At 38.6% G+C, this 19406-nt stretch overlaps 1 protein-coding gene across 1 annotated transcript in view; it reads right to left on the bottom strand.

Annotated features, from left to right (window-relative positions):
- Window positions 1-924: 924 nt before the first annotated feature.
- The window catches only part of MIB1 (MIB E3 ubiquitin protein ligase 1), a 109929-nt gene continuing 91447 nt past the window's right edge, over window positions 925-19406 (bottom strand). The window contains exons 16-21 of the mRNA XM_056137864.1: window positions 18146-18327; window positions 15724-15916; window positions 11888-11966; window positions 5956-6069; window positions 4637-4737; window positions 925-2179 (exon numbers count right to left, since the gene is read on the bottom strand). Coding sequence (XP_055993839.1) covers window positions 2039-2179; window positions 4637-4737; window positions 5956-6069; window positions 11888-11966; window positions 15724-15916; window positions 18146-18327 — 810 coding nt within the window. The 3' untranslated portion in view covers window positions 925-2038. The remainder of the gene's footprint in view (window positions 2180-4636; window positions 4738-5955; window positions 6070-11887; window positions 11967-15723; window positions 15917-18145; window positions 18328-19406) is intronic.

Below are 19406 nucleotides of genomic sequence, written 5' to 3'. Positions count from 1 at the left end.
TTAGTTCTAGTGACTATGATGTTTTTTAATAGCTTATAAAATATATTTTTAATATGGAGGAAATAAACTTTTCTGAAGGATGAAATTACCATTTAGGGATATAAGTTTTAGGACTGCAGCTGAGAAGACAACTTAAAGAATTAAGTAGCACTCTACACCGTATAATTTTCTGGTTGGCCAAATTAAATATGAATCAACCAGTGGTTACTCATTACCAGAGATTTAGTAGACAATAACTGAATGGTCTATAGCACAGAAAGGAGTATCCTGATTTATATACCATTTCATATTTATATATCATTTCTAAATCTGAAAGAAAATATTTGAACATCAATCCGATGTCCTTTTCATAATTTTGAAATATGGCTTCAAAAATAGCCTCAGTGGCCTTTTATTATATAACTGAGGGAACAATATAAATTTTCCAAATTAAATATATAAAAAAATGTTACTGTTCTAAATGAACTCAGCTAACTTCAGATATGGAATTACCAAGACTATAATATAAATTCAACCAGCAAAGTTTATCATTCTTTTCACCAGGTCTTACAAAGGCAGCAGTCACTAAACAGTCAAAAACAAGATATTACAAGGGTTTAAGAAACTTGTACTTTCAAATTTAGTTGTTGTAGCAGAAAAACTGAAATAAAAACCATTCTCTACAGGTGCCAAGTGGGAAACAACTCTAAAAAAGTTTATACTTAAGAGTAAGTATATATACAGTATATAGCAGACACTTGTAAACAAGCTGATATTTTACAATCTAGCAGCAAAAAACCCAAAAACATTTATATGTATCTTCATCATAGACCATTAAGATTACTCAAAGGAAAAAAAAAAATATTAGAAGCTGTAGAGTCAATGTCTGAATAAAAAAAAATTACAGGTAAACAGATATATATATATATACACATATATATATATTCTGGGCACTTCTAACATATTTATTACTAGGGTTATTTTTCATGTTCTGAATATTATTCGTTTTAAAACTTCTTTTAGGTATAAAGAAGATTTTTTCACCACTATCTGAGCAAGAATAGAAAGAAGTAAGGCCTATGAATGAAAGCAGGATCAGGAATCAGCAACATTATCAGAATGAACAAGAAAATTTTGTTTTGAATAACGCGTTATCTTTTTTCAGCTCACAAGGGACATAAGAAAACTTGAAGATCAGAGGCTTAGACTGAGATATTAGAGGCCATCAGAGGCTAAATGGAACAGTATCATTTAACTGGTCAGATCAAGCCAGAATAACCATGTGGGGAAACTGAGGTACATTTTCATCCACATTTTTTAAAGACAGGCTACACAAAACAGTATAAAAATTAATCTAAAAATGGCAACTGTTAATGACCAATTAATAAGTATTCTACTCTGAACTGATTTCTCATGCCTATTAATCATTTTAAACTGGGAATTTGTTCAGTTCAAACTATTTTCTTTTTAAATCTAGAAAATAAGTTAAATGCAAAGTCATTATTCTCTGAATCTATGCTTTCATTTATTCTAAGATTTCGGAAAACAATCATTTGGATATTTAACATTTAATGTTATAAAGAGAAATCTCTCTTCAATATTCTCTTAGCTATGTAGAACTTTTGCTCTAATTTCATCATTTAATATGTGGCATAATGGTTTGACTTGCCCCTTTCATTTGATGCATGACTTTTCAACTATGTAAAATCATAATCGAAAAACAGCGTTCAAAGAAGTGCACCCTTTGAAATCTACAAATATATAAACTATTAAAAACACAAACACACACACAATTAAAAACAAAAAGAACCCAGGAGATCCTTAAACATTTTCTGCCTTAGAAGCCAAAAGTAAATGAATTTCACAAATTTGATGCATCAAATAAAAAAACATGACTTTAGAATACTGTTTCATGAAGGTTTTTTTGTTCTGGTATATTTACGGTCTAAAAGAAACTAATACAAAAAGATTAATTCATTAGCTCTCCAACTAACTTAAAAGTTTACAAAGAGTTCATAAGCAAATACTTCAGCTAACAAAACACAAATGAGTTTCTTAGCTAATACAAAAGAATCCTTCGTTCAATAGCCTTGCGACAAATAGGACATTCACTCATTCGGTCTCCACAGAGCTGACACGTTCCATGGCCACAGAGGAAAATCATATTCTTCAGACGATCCAAACACACAGGGCACATTGTCTGTAATGTGAGATAGAAAAGAAATAAATGCTATAACATTTTATATTCTGAAAATACACGACAATTCTGTAATATCACTCATGAACTTTGATATAAAGTCTGTTAGTGCCTAAATTTTTTTTCAGTAGTTAAAATAAATGTCATCCCTATTAAACAGATACGTTGAGAGGCTGGAAAAATAGTACAGCAGATAGGGCAATTACCTTGCATGCTGCTGACCCAGATTCAATCTCCAGTATCCCATGTAGTCCCCCCAAAGCAGTTCCAGGAGTGATCCCTGGGCACCCAGCCAGGAGTAAGCCATGAATACTACCAGGTATAAACCCATAATCCAATAAAATAAGCAGAAATTGGTTGTCTTGTCAGGAGAGAATAAAAGGTACTACATAAAATAACAGAGCTAGAAAAATAATACAGTGGGTAGGGCGCTTGCCTTGCATGTAGCTGACCTGGGTATGATTCCTGGTACCCCAAATGGCTGTCCAAATCCCATTAGAAGTGATGCTATTTTTTAAGTATCTCTACTACTAAGCCACATTCCCAGCTAGTCTTTTAATTTTTCCTCCATTGTTTAAATTCTGTATATTTAAATTCTGTTTTACATGGTTAGCTTCTATTTAAAAAAACAACATTTTAAAAATTTGCTATCACAAAGTCATTAATTATCCTGGGACACTACTGTTATTGCTTTAAAACTTCAGACAGAAAAAGGCAAGAGTGATTAACAAATGTATGGCAATTCTGATACAATTGATAAACCAAAGAAACAAGACCCACAGGCCAGAAAAACAGCAAGAGTGGCAGGTCACATGCTTAATATATGGGAGGTGCTGAGTCTGACCCTTGATCTCTGACACCACATGTGCGCACTCCACCCCCAGTGCCTCCAGGTGAGGTCCTAAGTACCTCCAGGGCCAAGTTCCATGTTTCTGGGCCTGAAGCACTAAGCCATCAGGCCTGCACCATCTGGGTAGTATCCCTGGGAATGCCTCCAGGTCCCCCAGCATTATTAGAGATGACCCCAATTTTTAAAAAACAATAAAGGAGGAGAGGGGGTAAAAGAAAAGAGAGGAGGGAGGAAGGGAGGAAATCCTTGCTGACCAAATCATTCAAAGCGATAGCACAGCGGGTAGTGCGTTCGCCTTACAAGCGGCCAACATGGCCGACCCGAGTTCGATTCCTCCGCCCCTCTTGGAGAGCCTGGCAAGCTACCGAGAGTATTCGATATGCCAAACACAGCAACAACAAATTTAATTAGAGTCAAATAATATGGGGTAATGCAAAATCAGTACCTCTTAACATGTAACCTTGTAAGCTTTAGCTAACTTCATTATCTGACTCTTGCTTTAAGTACACGTACTGAGGAGTCAGAAAGAGAACTCCTGCTGGTATATTTAAGATAAAAATAAAGGTCTGGGGGCCGGAGTGATAGTACTGTGGGAAGGCAAGACACTTGTCTTGCACACAACTGATCAAGGTATGATACTCAGTATCACATAGAGTCCTCCATGCACTGCCAGAAGTGTAGAAGCAGGAATAACCCGAGCATTGCCAGGTGCTACCTCCACACCCAAAAAAATTAGGGGTATAAAAGATAGGTCAGAAGCACATGTACCAAGTTCAATTCCCGACCTGTCATGACCCCCATAAAGTGGCTCCCAGCACCCCTGTCCCTCGTCAAGTGCTGTGACGAGTGTCCCCCACAAGTCCCAAAGTATTGCTTAAGAACCCCCCTGAAAATAGTATCATCATTACCCAGTCTAAAGCATGGAATGTGATGCTTTCTTCTGAAACCCCTCCAATATACAATTTAAAGTTCACAAACTAACCAAACACGTGCAATGGATCAAGAAATGTGTCTAAAAACTTTCTTCACACCCCACCTCCCAGCCAACACCAGCCCAGAAAACCACTCTTTGACTTTTAGCACTGAGAAGGATCTTTTCCAAGTTTGTTGTCAAACAATATCCTGTTTGGATTTACTAGATAATGACAAACTTTTGCAAAGTGTTTTTACCAACTTTTATTTCCAGCAGCAGTGTGTCATTGAGGTTGGAGGTTCTGCTCCTGGCCAAGTGTGTACATTTGGTGCTGGAAATCAAAGTCTGGCTTCCTGCAAACAAAGCATTCCCTCCTGCCCACTGAGCTATGGCTCCTAACTTCCAAGCCCAATAGTTTTTAATAGTAACTTTTTTCTCTCAACCTGATAGGTGAAAAAGGTATCTAACTGTAGTCTCAAATTCACTTTCCAATTAGCAATGTGGCTGATCATTTTTTAAATGTTTCCTATTATGCAAAGTGCCTTATTAAATCTAAAGAACTATTATCCAATGCAGATATTCAAATACCATGAACCACTAACATGAATCATGCTTAATAATACAGAATACACTAGTTTTCTAGGAAAATATAAAGTGCCACTGTTAAGAATAGTTTAACATGAAGAAATAATATTACCTGTTCTTTAATGTCCTGTAGCTGTTGTTGCAACTTCTGCACATCTGCATTGACATTGGTATTATCCTTGTCCTTTTGTAATACTGGAATATTCCCACTTGCTGTAATATAAATTTTTTAAATTTTAATCTGTTTTGACAGACTGTTACTAAATTTATTAATTTAGTTGAAAACAAAAACATTACAACTCCCTTTAAATTTTTTTATTTGGACAATAAATAAGTGACATTCATGCCACATTCTTTCATTTAGAATCTTCAAAAGTGAAGACTGTATTCACATTAATTGACAATCACTTCTTAACATACACACGGACTCTTTCAAGGCTCTACTTTCACAAATGCATTTTTAAGCTTGACTTCTCTGTACCATTTTATATACAACCAAGGAGCTCTGCAGCAGTTTTTCATCAACTTTGGCAGGAATAATTTCAAATCTTGCAGATGATGTAGAACAAAAATCTAGCCTCCTTCCGCTATGTCTGACTCTTATTATTGATCTGAGAAGAGAAACTCCATGAAAGAAAGACTATGACACAGCCGGAGCGATAGTAAAGTGGACAGGGGGAAGAAAAGGAAAGAGGGGGAGAGGAGGGGAGTGGAGGGGAGGAGAGAGACGAGGAGGTGAAAGACTATGACCTGTGATTTGTAATACGGAGGAAAAACTCCTACTGTGTATTTTTGGCATTTTAATCGAGTTTATCTGGAGTCTTTATTCATCTCCACTGGTGACAGAACAAAAGCAAGGAACAGAAGTGGCACACGTGTATTCATCATCTGCTCACAACACAAAGGAATCAGAGAAAGCATTGAGCTGATATTTAGTACAAAGATGAAAAACTTTTTTACATAGTGTGCTACTAAAGAGTTGAAGGTAAATGAATTTTCACCTTTTCACTTATTTACTGGCCTACAATTAAGTTTATATTAGTTCTACCCTAATTATTATTTCACAAAGCATATGCATGCATTAGGAAACCTGCTACGTGAAGAAATTAAGATTTGTATAAACGGAAAGAAAATTATTTGTAATATAAAGTTCCCCCAAGATACACTAAATTTCATCTTAGAAGTAGATAGCCACAGATTTCATTATATCAATATGGCATTATCTTAAAAAGACAAAATCTTTTCTATAATCATGTCACAACAGAAATTCAGTTTTCTGACAATGTGACAAAAGCACCAGAAAAGCCCATCTGTCCTCTTTAAGACAAGTCACATACCTTATGCTTTATAGACATCAGTGTTCTACTGTGAATGAAAAGAGATGTTCATGGAAATCCCAACCTAAGAAAACAGTTATGAAAAGTAACTCACAGATATCATCACCAGGATCTTCTGAACTTTTCCCTCCACAACACATAATGAAAGGCACTCTCCGTTCAACAACTGCGCGACACTGCACACACTTTTTCATCAGGCTAGCACAGTCTGAAAAACAGCAGCAAGACGCTTCTTATGAGAGTATATGAACAAAAGGGCTGCCACACTCTTTACTTCTTTTAAAAAAAAAAAACCTTTATTTTTATTTTTACTTTTTGGGTCACACCCAGCGATGCACAGGGGTTACTCCTGGCTCATGCACTCAGGAATTACTCCTGGTGGTGCTCAGGGGACCATATGGGATGCTGGGAATCGAACCCGGGTCAGCTGTGTGCAAAGCAAAGGCCCTACCCATTGTGCTATTGCTCCAGCCCCCTCTTACTCGTTTTACAACTTAAAACTTACCACCAAAGTATCATGCAAGTTACATCAACATGTAATTTTACCTTAGTAAAATGTTATCAACCCTGGGAAGGAGCAGCAATAGTTCAGCAAGTAAACATTTGCCTTGCACAAGGCCAAATCTGGTTCAATTCCCAGCATCCCATATGGTACCCTGAGTAATTTCTGAGTGCAAAGCCAGGAGTAATTTCTGAGGATGGCTGGATATGGCTCAAAAAAAAAAAAGTTATCAACCTAAGAAAGTATATTCTCCTTCAGTAGCCTCTAGAATAGAAAATCTATCAACTGTGAAAGAAAAGTTTTTCATATTTTAAAATAAGTAACAAGGGTTAAAGATGTGGTTGATGGGCAGCTTGCATGCTTACATGTGTGAGGCCCTTTGTTGTTTTAGTTTTTCCCCAATTCAGTTTTCATTGCATCACAATTTACTGTACCACTATTATTGTATAGCTTCAGTGCTGCTAAACTATGCCTACCACCAGAACATGACAGTCCCTCCCTCTTCCCAAGGTAGGTCTTTCCCCTCCCCAAGCCCTTTAGCTTCCTCTACTGACTATGTCTCAGGATTTGTTTCCACTGAATATTATTTAATCCCCATCTTAGTTTCTTTATTCTCTGTATATGAGTGAGATAGTCTGGTGTTTGTCTTTTTCTTTGTAATTCAGTTCACTCAGCATGACAGCCTCCAATTCCATCTAAGATACAACAAACTGCAAAATTCCATCTTTTCTCATAGCCGAGCAGTGTTTTATTGTGTACATATACGACAGTATCTTGATCCACTCATCAATTATTGAGCACTTGGGTCATTCCCATATATTCGCTACTATAATGTTTCAATATACACAAGTGTGGAAATGTCATTTAAAATCAATGTTTCTTTGTATTTTGGGGTTAGATGCCTAGTACTCACTGAATCCAATACAAATTCTGCTCTGAAATTTCTGTTAAGTCTTCAGGCCACTTTCCAGAGACTGACCCAGACAACTGTCCTACCAACAATAAACATTTCCTTTATCACTACATTCCTGTCAACATGTAACCTATCAAATTTTTTGACATAAATCACTTTCGCTGATATGAGGTGCTATCTCACTGTTGTGCTGATTTGCATTTCCCTGAAAATCAGTGTGATGAACACTTTTTACATGTCTGAAAGGCCATCATTTATGTCTTTTGAGAAAGTGTCTGTTCATCTCCACTGCCCAGTTTTTTTCTTTTTGGGTCATACCCAGCAATGCTCAGGGGTATATAAGCCCTTTGTCTGATGTATAATATTTGAATGTTTTCTCCCCATTAGTAGTGTATCTTTTTATTTTGGGCCTCGTTTTGTTGACAGTGCAGAAACAGTTAGATGCAATCCATTTATTTCTGCTTTTGTTTTCTTAGTCAAAGAAAACAAAAGCATAGTTTCTGACCTTGAATCTTTTAGGGTCAATTTTGTGGAGAGTTTTGTCTGCGTTTTCCTCAATGATTTTATAAAGGTTTGATATGAAGGTCTTTAATTCATTTTGAATTCTACTTTGTGTATGGCATGAGATGGTATCTAATTCTTTTGGTGAAATATGAGATTCTCCAAATTTTCCCAGTACCATTTGTTTGAAGAGCCTCTTCTTATTTCATTTCATGAACCTAGCCTCTTTGCCATAAATTAACTGTCCATATGCATCTGAGTATTTATCTTTAGAGGTCCTAGCACAGCTAAAAAAGGTAACAAAATAAGTATTTCAAAATCTTAAGGTTTAAAATAAAGAAGGGAGCTATAACTTAAAATTTTTTTAGTTAATTCTATAATTACAAGTGTTCAGACTTGAACACCTGAAGAACCTGCCATCAATACTCATCAATACGCTAGCTCGGCTCTTCACACACTACCTGTCTGAATGCAAGGTTCCATCCCAGTGGAAAACCAGCAGGACTATACAACTGTACAAGAAGGGAGACATTCACGACACTGGCAACTATCACCCGATCTGCCTACTGTCTGTCATCTACAAGCTGTTCACTCGAGTCATCCTGAATAGGATTGGCAGAATACTTGATGAAGGACAACCACACGAGCAAGTCGGGTTCTGAAAAGGATTTAGCACCATCGACCACATCCACACGATAACCAAGCTTATTGAGGTTTCTTGGGAGTTTAAGATGCCGCTCTGTCTAATGTTCATTGATTTAAAGAAGGCCTTTGATTCTGTTGAGACAAAAGTGGTCATTGAAGCCCTAGACAATCAGGGCAATCAAACTCAATACATCAGGATCCTCTGTGAGCTGTATTACAGATTCACTACCAGGATCTCACCATTCTACAAAGAAGTGATCATCGATGTCAAGAGAGGGGTTCAGCAGGGTGATACCATTTCACCGAAACTCTTCAGTGCCTCCCTCAAGAACATCATGCTACGACTGGAATGGGAAGGAATGGGAGTGAAGATAGACGGTCGGCAACTACACCACCTCCACTTTGCTGATGACATCGTTCTAATAACACCAAACATAAGCCAAGCAGCACAAATGCTGGCCTACTTCGACCGTGAGTGTGGAAAGGTCAGACTATAGCTGAATCTCACAAAGACAATGTTTATGAGAAACAGCCTAGTTCCTGATGCTCCATTCTCTCTCAACGGAACGATCATCTCTGAATGCAACTGTCATGTGTACCAAGGTCGAGAAGTCAATATGACAAATGACCTGGCATCTGAGTTGTGCAGGAGGAAGAGAGTGGCTTGGAACGCCTTCAAGAGCGTCGAAGAAACAGCTAGTTACAAGATAACCGTTATAATTTTCTTAGAAAATTTTCTTAAAATATTTTCTATTGTTTAATCCCCTAAGATTCCTAATGTTAAGTAACAATCTCTTCTGTCTCTTACCAAATTATTGTAATCTAACAAGAAAATGCCTTAGTGGCTACTTTTTAATGAAACAGTGAGGAAAACATAAAAAATTTATTGTAATGAACTATGAAAAATCTATGTATCAGCAGAATGTTCTCCCATTCCAAGAACAAATCTCTAGGCATAATTATAAGTTGCAGGGGTGGGTTTTTTATTCTTTTTTGGAGGGGATAGTGGTTTGGACCGTACCCAGTGGTACTCTATGCTTACTCCTGGCTGTGCACTCGGGGATCACACTCATGGCACTCAAGGGACCATAAGGTCACATATGCAGTCAGTTGCATAAAAGGCAAGCAACTGATCATGATGCCCCAACTGATGGGGAATCTCAAGGCCCTGTAAGTTGCAGAATTTGAATACCTTATATTTAAAGTCGCTAATTACTAAAACAAAGAACACCTCAACCTATGTCTCCCTTTACCATTAAACTTAAACTTCAACAACCAAATTTAAAAATGTGCCTGTTGAGGTGGCAGGCTGAGGGTGGAGCGGGGGAAGAGAAACTGGAAACTCTACTGGAGGGAGTGGTATTTCTACTACAGCAGTGGTAGAAATGGTGGTGTAACACAGTTATGTCCAAAACCCATCTAGGAATAACTTTGAAAGTCATGGTGCTTTAATAATTTTTTAAAAACTTTCTTGGCCTGTATACTATATAACAGAGAACAAGGTTGATCTATTATTACCAACGTCTCCCTAAACAGATATGGAACTTATGCTAAGCTATAGAAGATGCACTAGTCAGAAGTTAATGCTAGTAGAAATCTGATTTGAAACTTGCTATTGACAAGGGCAGTTTTTCCCCTTAAACTTAAAATGGTTGATTGCCTCAAAATGCATCATGTATAACCATAATTATCTCAAAGTCATCTAACTGTTAAATTGTTACATTATTTCTATAGAACCTTTTAACTTTCCTGAAAAAGAATAGACAGACAACATTTCATTCAATATTGTTTCGTTGTAACATGAAAGAGAAAAAAATCAATCCCAGTCAACATTGAACAAAATGACATGAGGACCTTGATTTAACACACATCATGTTGCATAAAGAAGCAGTTTCCCAAAACCTAAGTCCTTAAGTGAGAACTTACTGTCATCTCTCCTTCCTCTGATCTGTCAAAGAGGCTTTACAATATTCAAGTCTCTAATACAGTTTAGCACTGGTGGGTACTGAGCTAACTTCTTTAATACATGATTCTTAAGACCGGAATATTTTCAACCTAAATTTCACCTCTTCTAGCAGGAATAGTACAAATGAATGAAAAAAACATAGATTTAAAAAGAGGCGTGTCAGGGCTGGAGCGACAGCACAGAGGGTAGGGCGTTTGCCTTTACGTAAACACAGTCACCCGAGTTCGATTCCCAGTATCTCATACGGTTCCCCGAGCACCACCAGGATGCCAGGAGTAATTCCTGAGAGCAGGAGCCAGGAGTAACCCCTGTGCATTGCCGGGTGTGACCCAAAAAAGCAAAATAAAAACAAAAAACAAAAACAAAAAAAAAGAGAGAGACATGTCTGGTACAGGATTAAGAACTGAATGCAATGACAGTAAGACAGTAAATGACAGTACAGCAGTAGGGAGTTTGCCTTCACACAGCTAACCTGGGTTCAATCCCCGGCACCCCATATGGTCCCCTGACAACTGCCAGGAATAATTCCTGGAATAAGTCTGGGAGTGCAGAGCAGGAGTAACCCTTCAGCATCGCCAGGTGTGGAATAAAGAACTGAATGTATATTAGCTATTGCTTGTTAAATTTTAAAGGAAATGTAAAAACTCTGAGGAAGTCCCAGGTAAAATAAGGCTCAAGAATCTTGTGTTATCAACTACTAATTAAAAACAGCTTTTAGGTCCATCTCTCTGATCTACAACAGGGGTCAGCAAACTATAGCCTGGAGGCCAAATCCAACTAGGCGCCAGTTTTGCATAAAGTTTTAATGGGAAACAGCCCAGGTCCACTCATTTGCACACTGTCTATGACTATTTTTGCACTCAACACATACAGAGTTGAGCAGTTACTATAATACCAAGAAGCCCAAAACTGAGAAATATTATTTGACCCTTTATAGAAAAATCTTGCTAACCACTTATCTATGAAAGCCTAAGCTCTTTTTAGTTAAGAAAATTCTCTAAGCCTCCTCTGATAATTAACAGTAATCATTATATCATTCTATAATAAACAGAAATGGTTAGTAGAGACAGAACATTACAATTGAAAACCTGATCCGTTTTTAACTGAAGAAATACCTAATAGAAAAGCAAAACATAACTTAAAATAATCTATGCCACTGAAATTAAAGTATCAACAGTTTGCATATTACTTCACTCATGAAAATCAACACTAACACAACTCTCTTACATTAGGAAATACCAGACTGTACCTTGTTTTACCATGGGCCCATTTAAGATATAAAATAGTTGAATTTGTGTAAACTCCTTCACTGAAAATCACAGAAATTCAAAGGCGAAAGGATACTATTACTATTAAACAGTGTATAAACTTTAAAATAACAGGAATATAAAAAGAAAAGTCTTTTAGGAGAGTATGTTTAAAATATTTAAATACCTCTTAAACGTTTAAGTTACCCTCACAAATAGTAAGATGAAGGAAACTTTGTATTGGCTACTTACTCTCACAAGCACACATGTGTCCACAAGGTTGAAAAAGAACAGCTGCTTTCTTGTCAGAGCATACCACACATTCTTCGATCTAAAAAAAAAAGTTACAGCGCAAGTGTCAACATCTACAGATAACCCTAGTATCTCTAACAGTACCTTGGGTTTCTAAGCATATTTCCTCTACCAGGAAAACTCCCCAGGTACACAAAAAGTTTAACACACATTTCTCTGACCTCCAGTCTCTTAATGTTTTCATGCTTTTATATACTGCAACAGCTCAACACTCTTATTTCTTTTTTTTTCAACACTCTATTTCTACATTAGTCTATCTCTTTCCTAAAGAATAATACAGAAATAATCCATTTCCTCTGAGATCAGAGAAACTGGACTGGATTTCAAATTTCCATGTTTTGTTTTTTCCTAAAAATCACGAGAACAAAAATATAAAGAATAAATGATTAAGACAGATCTCTAATATTAATAAAAATCTAGTAAGATTAGTGACACTGCTAAAAAAGGGGGAGGTTTTCTCGTTTAATCACATTTCTCAAACTTTAACCCTGAAGTCACAACTCTTCCACAACCTATTCATAATTCCCCTCAATTTCATCTTTCCTTCATTTCTACTTTACCTAACTTTTAATGTATCCCAGAGCCCTCTCTCTCCCTCTCTCTCGTTTTTTTTGGATCACACCCGGCGATGCTCAGGGGTTACTCCTGGTTTTGTACTCAAGAATTATTCCTGGCGGTGCTCAAGGGACCATATGGGATGCCAGGGAATGAACCTGGGCCAGCCGCATGCAAGGCAAAACACCCCATCCTGCTGTACTATTGGTCCAGCCCCAGGTCTCTTATTTCTTAACCATAGATTTGGTTTCCATTCCTTCCTACTGGCATTAGCTTTTTGTCTATCTTTCACCTATTCATCTCCCTTTGTCAGATCTTTATATTTACTTGTACATACAAGTAAATTAAATCTGTTGTCAATTAAAACTTCTATTCAGAAAAAGATGCTCACCACTCACCTGGAGCTCCACCTACAACTGTAGATACTCTTTTTCTAAGAACATTATCAACTTATACCCTGCTGTGTATATAGGTTTTAAAATAGTTGTGGTAAGAGCAGAAAGTAGGAAGACATGATTGAAAAGGATCTTACATGATAATTAACAAATTATCTAACAGTGTTAACCCACAGTTTATTTTCTAATTATCTAACATTGTTAACCCACACTTGTATTTCCTAATCTCAGAAAAGAACAATCCTTCATAGGTGATTAAAAAGTTAGATATGTGTATTTAAAATTAATGCCCAATATCTAAGTATCTTTTCCACACAATGAGGAGGTATTTCTAAAAATTATTCTAACTCAATTCTCCCTATGAATTGTCCACAAGAAGTTGAAATTAGCAAAATGATCTAATCCATTCTTATCAATTCACCTATTAGTAAAAGAAAACAATCTTTGTAACCTTTTTAATTTTCTTCTTAGGTTATTGAACGATAGGTGTAGAATTACTAAAATCAAAGCATGTTTATTATAAATTTTTGTGTATGAAGTCAATATTGTCTCTCTAAAATATGAAAGCATTACTCTAGCTAGCAGTGTTAAAACAGTATCACTCAGGGGCTAGAGTGATAGTACAGCAGGAAGGGCATTTGTCTTGGACACAGCCGACCTGGGTTCGATACCTGGCATCCCATATGGTCCCTGAGCACCGCCAGGAATAATTCCTGAGTGCAGAGTCAGGAAGTAACCCGAGTATCGCCGGGTGTGACCCCAAAAGCCAAAACAAACAAAAAAGCACCATTCAACATAATTCTGACTAGCACTGTGCGTCTTGTTCTGTTCCTAGTTCCAGGGGATCAGTACTCCAAGAAGTATGGCCAATAGCCTTCTCCAGGCTGCCCCTGGGGAGTAGGGCCAAGCAGAGCATAGGATTAACCCCAGGCTCCACTACTTTGAACCACATCAAGAGTCCAGGCTAGCACTTAGAAAAATGGGGGAACGAGAGGCCTCTTCTAAGCAGTGAGAGCCACTTCCAGTAATATTTGGCTGAGCAGTGCTAGGGCATGGCAATGTGGCTACACATGGGGTATTTGGGGTAAAGTTAGGGTCATTTAGATGCACATAGACTTCTAATCCCTTCCCTGACCCTGGCCAGCTTTTTTTGGGGGGGGGGAGGGAGGAGGCGATAGGTTTGGGTCACACTCAGCAGTACTCAGAGGACTTATGGGAAGCTCAGGAATCAATCAGAGTTGGTCACTTGCATGTCTTAGTTACTGTACTCTGGCCCTGTCCCTAGCTGAGAATTTTTAATTTTTTGCTAAGTTGATAAAAATGGTCAATAATAATTCATATTTTTTTAAATTTTATTTAACTGCTAAAAGACCAAGCTTATTGTTTCTCTCTCCCAATGTTAGTTTCTTTTATATTCAGTAAAGGTGTTCATTATTTTTTAACCACTTGGGGTCACTATTTCTTTATATTCAAAGGATCAGAAACTAATGACAGATCTGGTGATTATAGCAGATGTTCTGTCCGACAAGTTTGAAAACGCCACAATTTATTTAGCTGAAGGGGTGGGAAGCAATGGCCAAGATAAAAGCCAGAGGCTTCATGAAACTTAGGCAACTATTCTATCGCTGAACAACTTTCCAGTCCCCAAAATTCCAATAGTTAAAACAAAAAGAGACCAGAAGACCAGAATGTAGTTCAAATGACAGACCTTGTCTTGCAGCAGTGAGGCCCTTAAACCACCTTTTTCACCCACCCCATCCCTGCCCAAAGTACCTCATGATCCTGAGTACCCCAAGGTTAGCCTTCACAGCAAAAATGGTATCAACAAAAATTAAAAACAAACTGAAACCTTACTAATTCTTAAAATTCAGAAGTAACCTAAAAAAGAAATACAGCATATTCCTTCTTTACCTATCTGTTCCTTCAAGGCTTTCCTAGAGACAGTTTTGAATTGTGTCTATGTATCGTAATATAGTGGAAAGAAGAGGGATTTAAGGATCAAGACATTAAAGACCCAAGTGTCTATACCTTCTGTTTTTTTCCAATTATAAATGCTGGTATTGAAATAGATGAACCATAAGGGGTATTTCATAGCAGAGACTTTTTTTTGGGGGGGGGGGTCACACCCAGCGATGCACAGGGGTTACTCCTCACTCTGCTCTCAAGAGTCAAGTCCTGGCAGTGCTTGGGAGATCATATGAAATAATAAAATCATTCTTCTGTCACTGTCACTGTCCTCCCATTGTTCATCGATTTGCTCGAGCGGGCCCAGTAACATCTCCACTGTGAGACTTGTTGTTACTGTGTCTGGCATATCAAATACATCACGGGTAGCTTGCCAGGCTCTACCGTGCGGGCGAGATACTCTCGGTAGCTTGCCGGGCTCTCCGAGAGGGGCGGAGGAATCGAACTCGGGTCGGCCATGTTGGCCGCTTGTAAGGCAAATGCCCTATCACTGTGCTATGGCTCCAACCCTGGGCTGGAGCCATAGCACAGCGGTAGGGCGTTTGCCTTGCACGCAGCCAGCCTGGCAGAGCTGGGTTCAAAATCATTCTTAAAGACTAAAATTTGGACAAGAGAGTTAAATGGGCTGAAAACATTTTCTCCTGAAAAGGCAAGGGTTCAATCCCCAGCACAGCAATGGTCCTACCCGCCCCCCTCCCACCCCCTCACCCCACCCCCAGCACTGCTAGGAAGGATTCCTGCACTGGGAACAGACTCCAGCACCAACAGCTGTGGCTCAAAAGAATTTTTTTTAATTAAGCACATGAAATTCTATTATATTACTAATTATAATCTCAAAGTACCATATTGAAAATGTATTACCTTGGTCCTGGACTGAACTTGTTCTTTACAGATCAGGCATTTCTTGACTCGTGGAGAACACAAAGAGCAGGTAGCAATATGTCCACATGGGCCAAAAAGAGTATCCCTCTTCATATCTGAACACACCATACACTCTTCCAAGGTTTCAGTATCATTACTAATCATAGACGGACTTCGAGAACCCACCTGACCACTAATAAAAGAAAATATTTCTAATCAGGCTTCTCAGATATTTATGTTACAATGTCACAAATTAAAAGTCTAGTGGGCAAACAAGCAGGCGGGGGGGCAGGGGCACATGTCACCCATGTTGAAGGGTCTCAGGTTTGTTCCTAGCACCACAGGCACTGCTCAGGAGCCCTGAGCACTGCTGGCATCAGCAGCACTGCATCACTCAGTCCCAGGCACAGAGACTTCTACCCACTAGGTCAAATTATCATCAGGAGCAGCCTCTGGTCTCCTGAGCATTGATTGCCCCCCCCCCAAAAAAAAAAAGAGAGATGAATCTGCTCATTATATTAATTTCCCTGTAATGCAGCTCTGTGAATTCCAAAGAGGCCACCTGAAACTTTTTTATTCCAAATTTATTTTCTTTTCCTCTCCTCCCTTTTTTTCCCCTTTTCTCTCTCCCTTTTCTACTTTTAGTCTCCCCTCTTGCCCCACTAGATCCCCTCAAATCTCTCTAAAAGTCTTTCAATAAAATCTCTCGTTTCAATTTTTAAAGGTCGTTTATCACTCGATACATATAAACTACAAGTTTAAAATAAAAAACAGAAGAGAAGTAAAAGAGCACAGAGATCACAGATCAAGGGTCAACTTCTAACATGTTCAGTAACAATCATCAGGTGTGAAAAGAGAGAGCAAAATTAACTATCAGCACCACATGGTATGAAAAAGTTTAAGATTTTCTTTTTTCCTCAGAGCTTATTCCTGGCACTGTGCTCAGAGATCACTCCTAGCGGGGCTCAAGAGACCAGATGTGGTGCTGGCAATCAAAGAAGGGTAGTAGCATGCAAGGCATGTGCCCTACCAACTGTACTATCACTCTAGCCCAGATATTCCTTTCTAAATTTATAAAATAGGCCTCAGAACAAATCTAGATAAATCACACTTTAAAATAAAAAATATTTCTGTTTATAAAAGGTAAGTATAACATTGGTGGAAGGAAGGTCACACTGGTGGTGGGATTGATGTTGGAACATTGAATGCCTTAAAAAATTATTATAAACAACTTTGTATATCACAGTATTTAAAGTTTTTTGTTTAAAGTAAAATCGTATTGAAAGAAAGGACCATTAAGAACAGATTCATTCAAGAACTGAGTGTTGAAAGGAGTTAAAATGATATACATGGTAAATTTTCACAGTATTGCAAACCAGTGTCTAAAATGGGGAAGGGGTGGGGAGAGGAAGGGGGGGGGGGGGAGGGAAGAGGAGAGGAGAGGAGAGAGGTGCCTGCCAAGGAAGCAGGCTGGGGCAGGGGGCTGGAGAGAAACTAGGGGCACAGGTGGTGGGAAATGTACACTGCTGAAGGGATGGGTGCTGGAACAGTGCATGACTGAAACCCAATCAGGAACAACTTTGTGGAGTTCACGGTGATTCAAACAAACAGAAAGAACAGGATCGCTCATCTGCTCATTCTTTTCAATCCTGCACTGATTTTTATTGTGCACCTATCTGGCATTGTGCAGGGTGCTGGAATTATTACAGAGTTTGTATGAGATAAACTCTGAGCACCACCTCTTTTCAAGAAGAGTCTATTAAAATTCTACTATAATATTAATCAGAGCATTTCACTAGTAAAGTTTTCATTTACAAAAAACTCCTCTTTAAAAACAAAGTCACACTCAAAGATCAGACTGGTTTACAAAAAGTTTCTTAGACCTTTTAACATAAAACATCAAGTTGGGTTGGAGCTACAGTACAGCAGGGAGAGTGTTCGCCTTGTATGCGGCTGACCTGGGTACGATCCCCAGCATTCCATATGGTGCCCTGAGCACCGCCAAGAGTAATTACTGAGTGCAGTAATTGCAAATCCCGAGGATTGCCGGGTGTGATCCAAAAAAATCATCATATGCTGGGGAACAAGGGGACAGTCCACAAATACCCCATGTTGCTCAGGGACTACTCCTGATACCATGCTCAGGGTCACTCCTACCAGGAAAACACACACAGTGCCAGGGATGGTACTAAGGTTGACCTCATGCAAGGCACATACCATAACCCCTTCACTATCTCTCCAGTACCATAAAGCATTATATCTAATAAGGCAGAGAATAAAGCAAAAAAGAAGAGATAAACCATATGAAAATATTTAGGGAAAAGGAAGGGTGAAAAGCAAATATAATGATGTTCTCCATTACGAAACACATAATTCTTTTCTACAGAGAATATTAAGTTTTGTGACAATAAATAATACAAACCTGACTTTTTCTTTATGACACTTTGCCAATGCTTTGCAGAGACTTGGATCAGGACAAAGATCAAGCGGTGACTGGCCCTTCTTATTTCGAATGCTCAGGTCAGCACCATTGGCAGCCAAAAAGCAGGCAATAGATGCTGCACTCTTCTTCTCTGCCCCCTGGGTACCAAGTCCCATTATTAACTGAAATCAAATGAAAAGTTATTATGTTCCTTTTCAGGAAGCTAATATTAATTCAACATAAATGTGATATACATCTACAGATTATTTTAAAATACAAATGATAGAATTAATAACCCATACAGATTAATAACCCACAGAGATTAAGTAGAAGTTTATAAGATGATATTCTTCATATCCATTTCCATTACCCATCCCCAACCACAAAGATATTGCAAAGATATCTCTAAGAAAGATATGAGAATGATACACTCTTCAGATGGGCTGGAGCGATAGCACAGCGGGTAGGGCATTTGCCTTGCATGCAGCTGACCCGAGTTTGATTCCTCCGCCCCTCTGAGAGCCCAGCAAGCTACCGAGAGTATCTTGCCCGCACGACAAAGCCTGGCAAGCTACCCATGATGTATTCGATATGTCAAAAAACAGTAATAAGTCTCACAATTTGTTGTGAGACGTTACTGGTGCCGTCTCAAGCAAAATCAATGAACAACGGGAGGACAGTGCGACAGTGCTACACTCTTCAGATGAACAAGTGAACCAAAGAGGCTACAATCAGATAGCCACCTCACTGATGCAACAGACCATGGATGTCAAAGAATTCAAAGCAGCAAGAGATGTAGTTCACTGTAGAATACTTGCCTTGTATGACTGAGGCTCTGAGTTTGAGCCCCAGTAACACACACACAAAGACAGACACAGACAGACACACACACACACACACACACACACACTATAATAACAACTGCATAACTACTTTGACCAAAAGAGGTAGTCAAGCAAGCAGCACCAAAGGGCTGACCAACATCACCAAGAGCTACCCACCAATGAGTCTGGATTAGCTCCTGAGAATAACTAGGTGTGGTCGACTCCCATCCTCCTCCCACCAACAAAGGTAAAGGTAAAGGTAAAGGCCCTCCCGTTGATCGTCGATTTGCTCGAGTGGGCCCAGTAACGTCTCCATTGGAGACTTTGTTGTTACTGTGTCTGGCATATCGAATACTCTCGGTAGCTTGCCGGGCTCTCCGAGAGGGGCAGAGGAATCGAACTCGGGTCGGCCATCTTGGCCGCTTGTAAGGCGAACG

The sequence above is a fragment of the Sorex fumeus genome, unplaced genomic scaffold (assembly GCF_029834395.1).
Source record: "Sorex fumeus unplaced genomic scaffold, SorFum_2.1 ptg000128l, whole genome shotgun sequence".
In the NCBI taxonomy this organism is placed as follows: domain Eukaryota; kingdom Metazoa; phylum Chordata; class Mammalia; order Eulipotyphla; family Soricidae; genus Sorex; species Sorex fumeus.
Note: the sequence above shows the minus strand (reverse complement) of the source record. Positions and strands in the feature narration are given on the sequence as shown.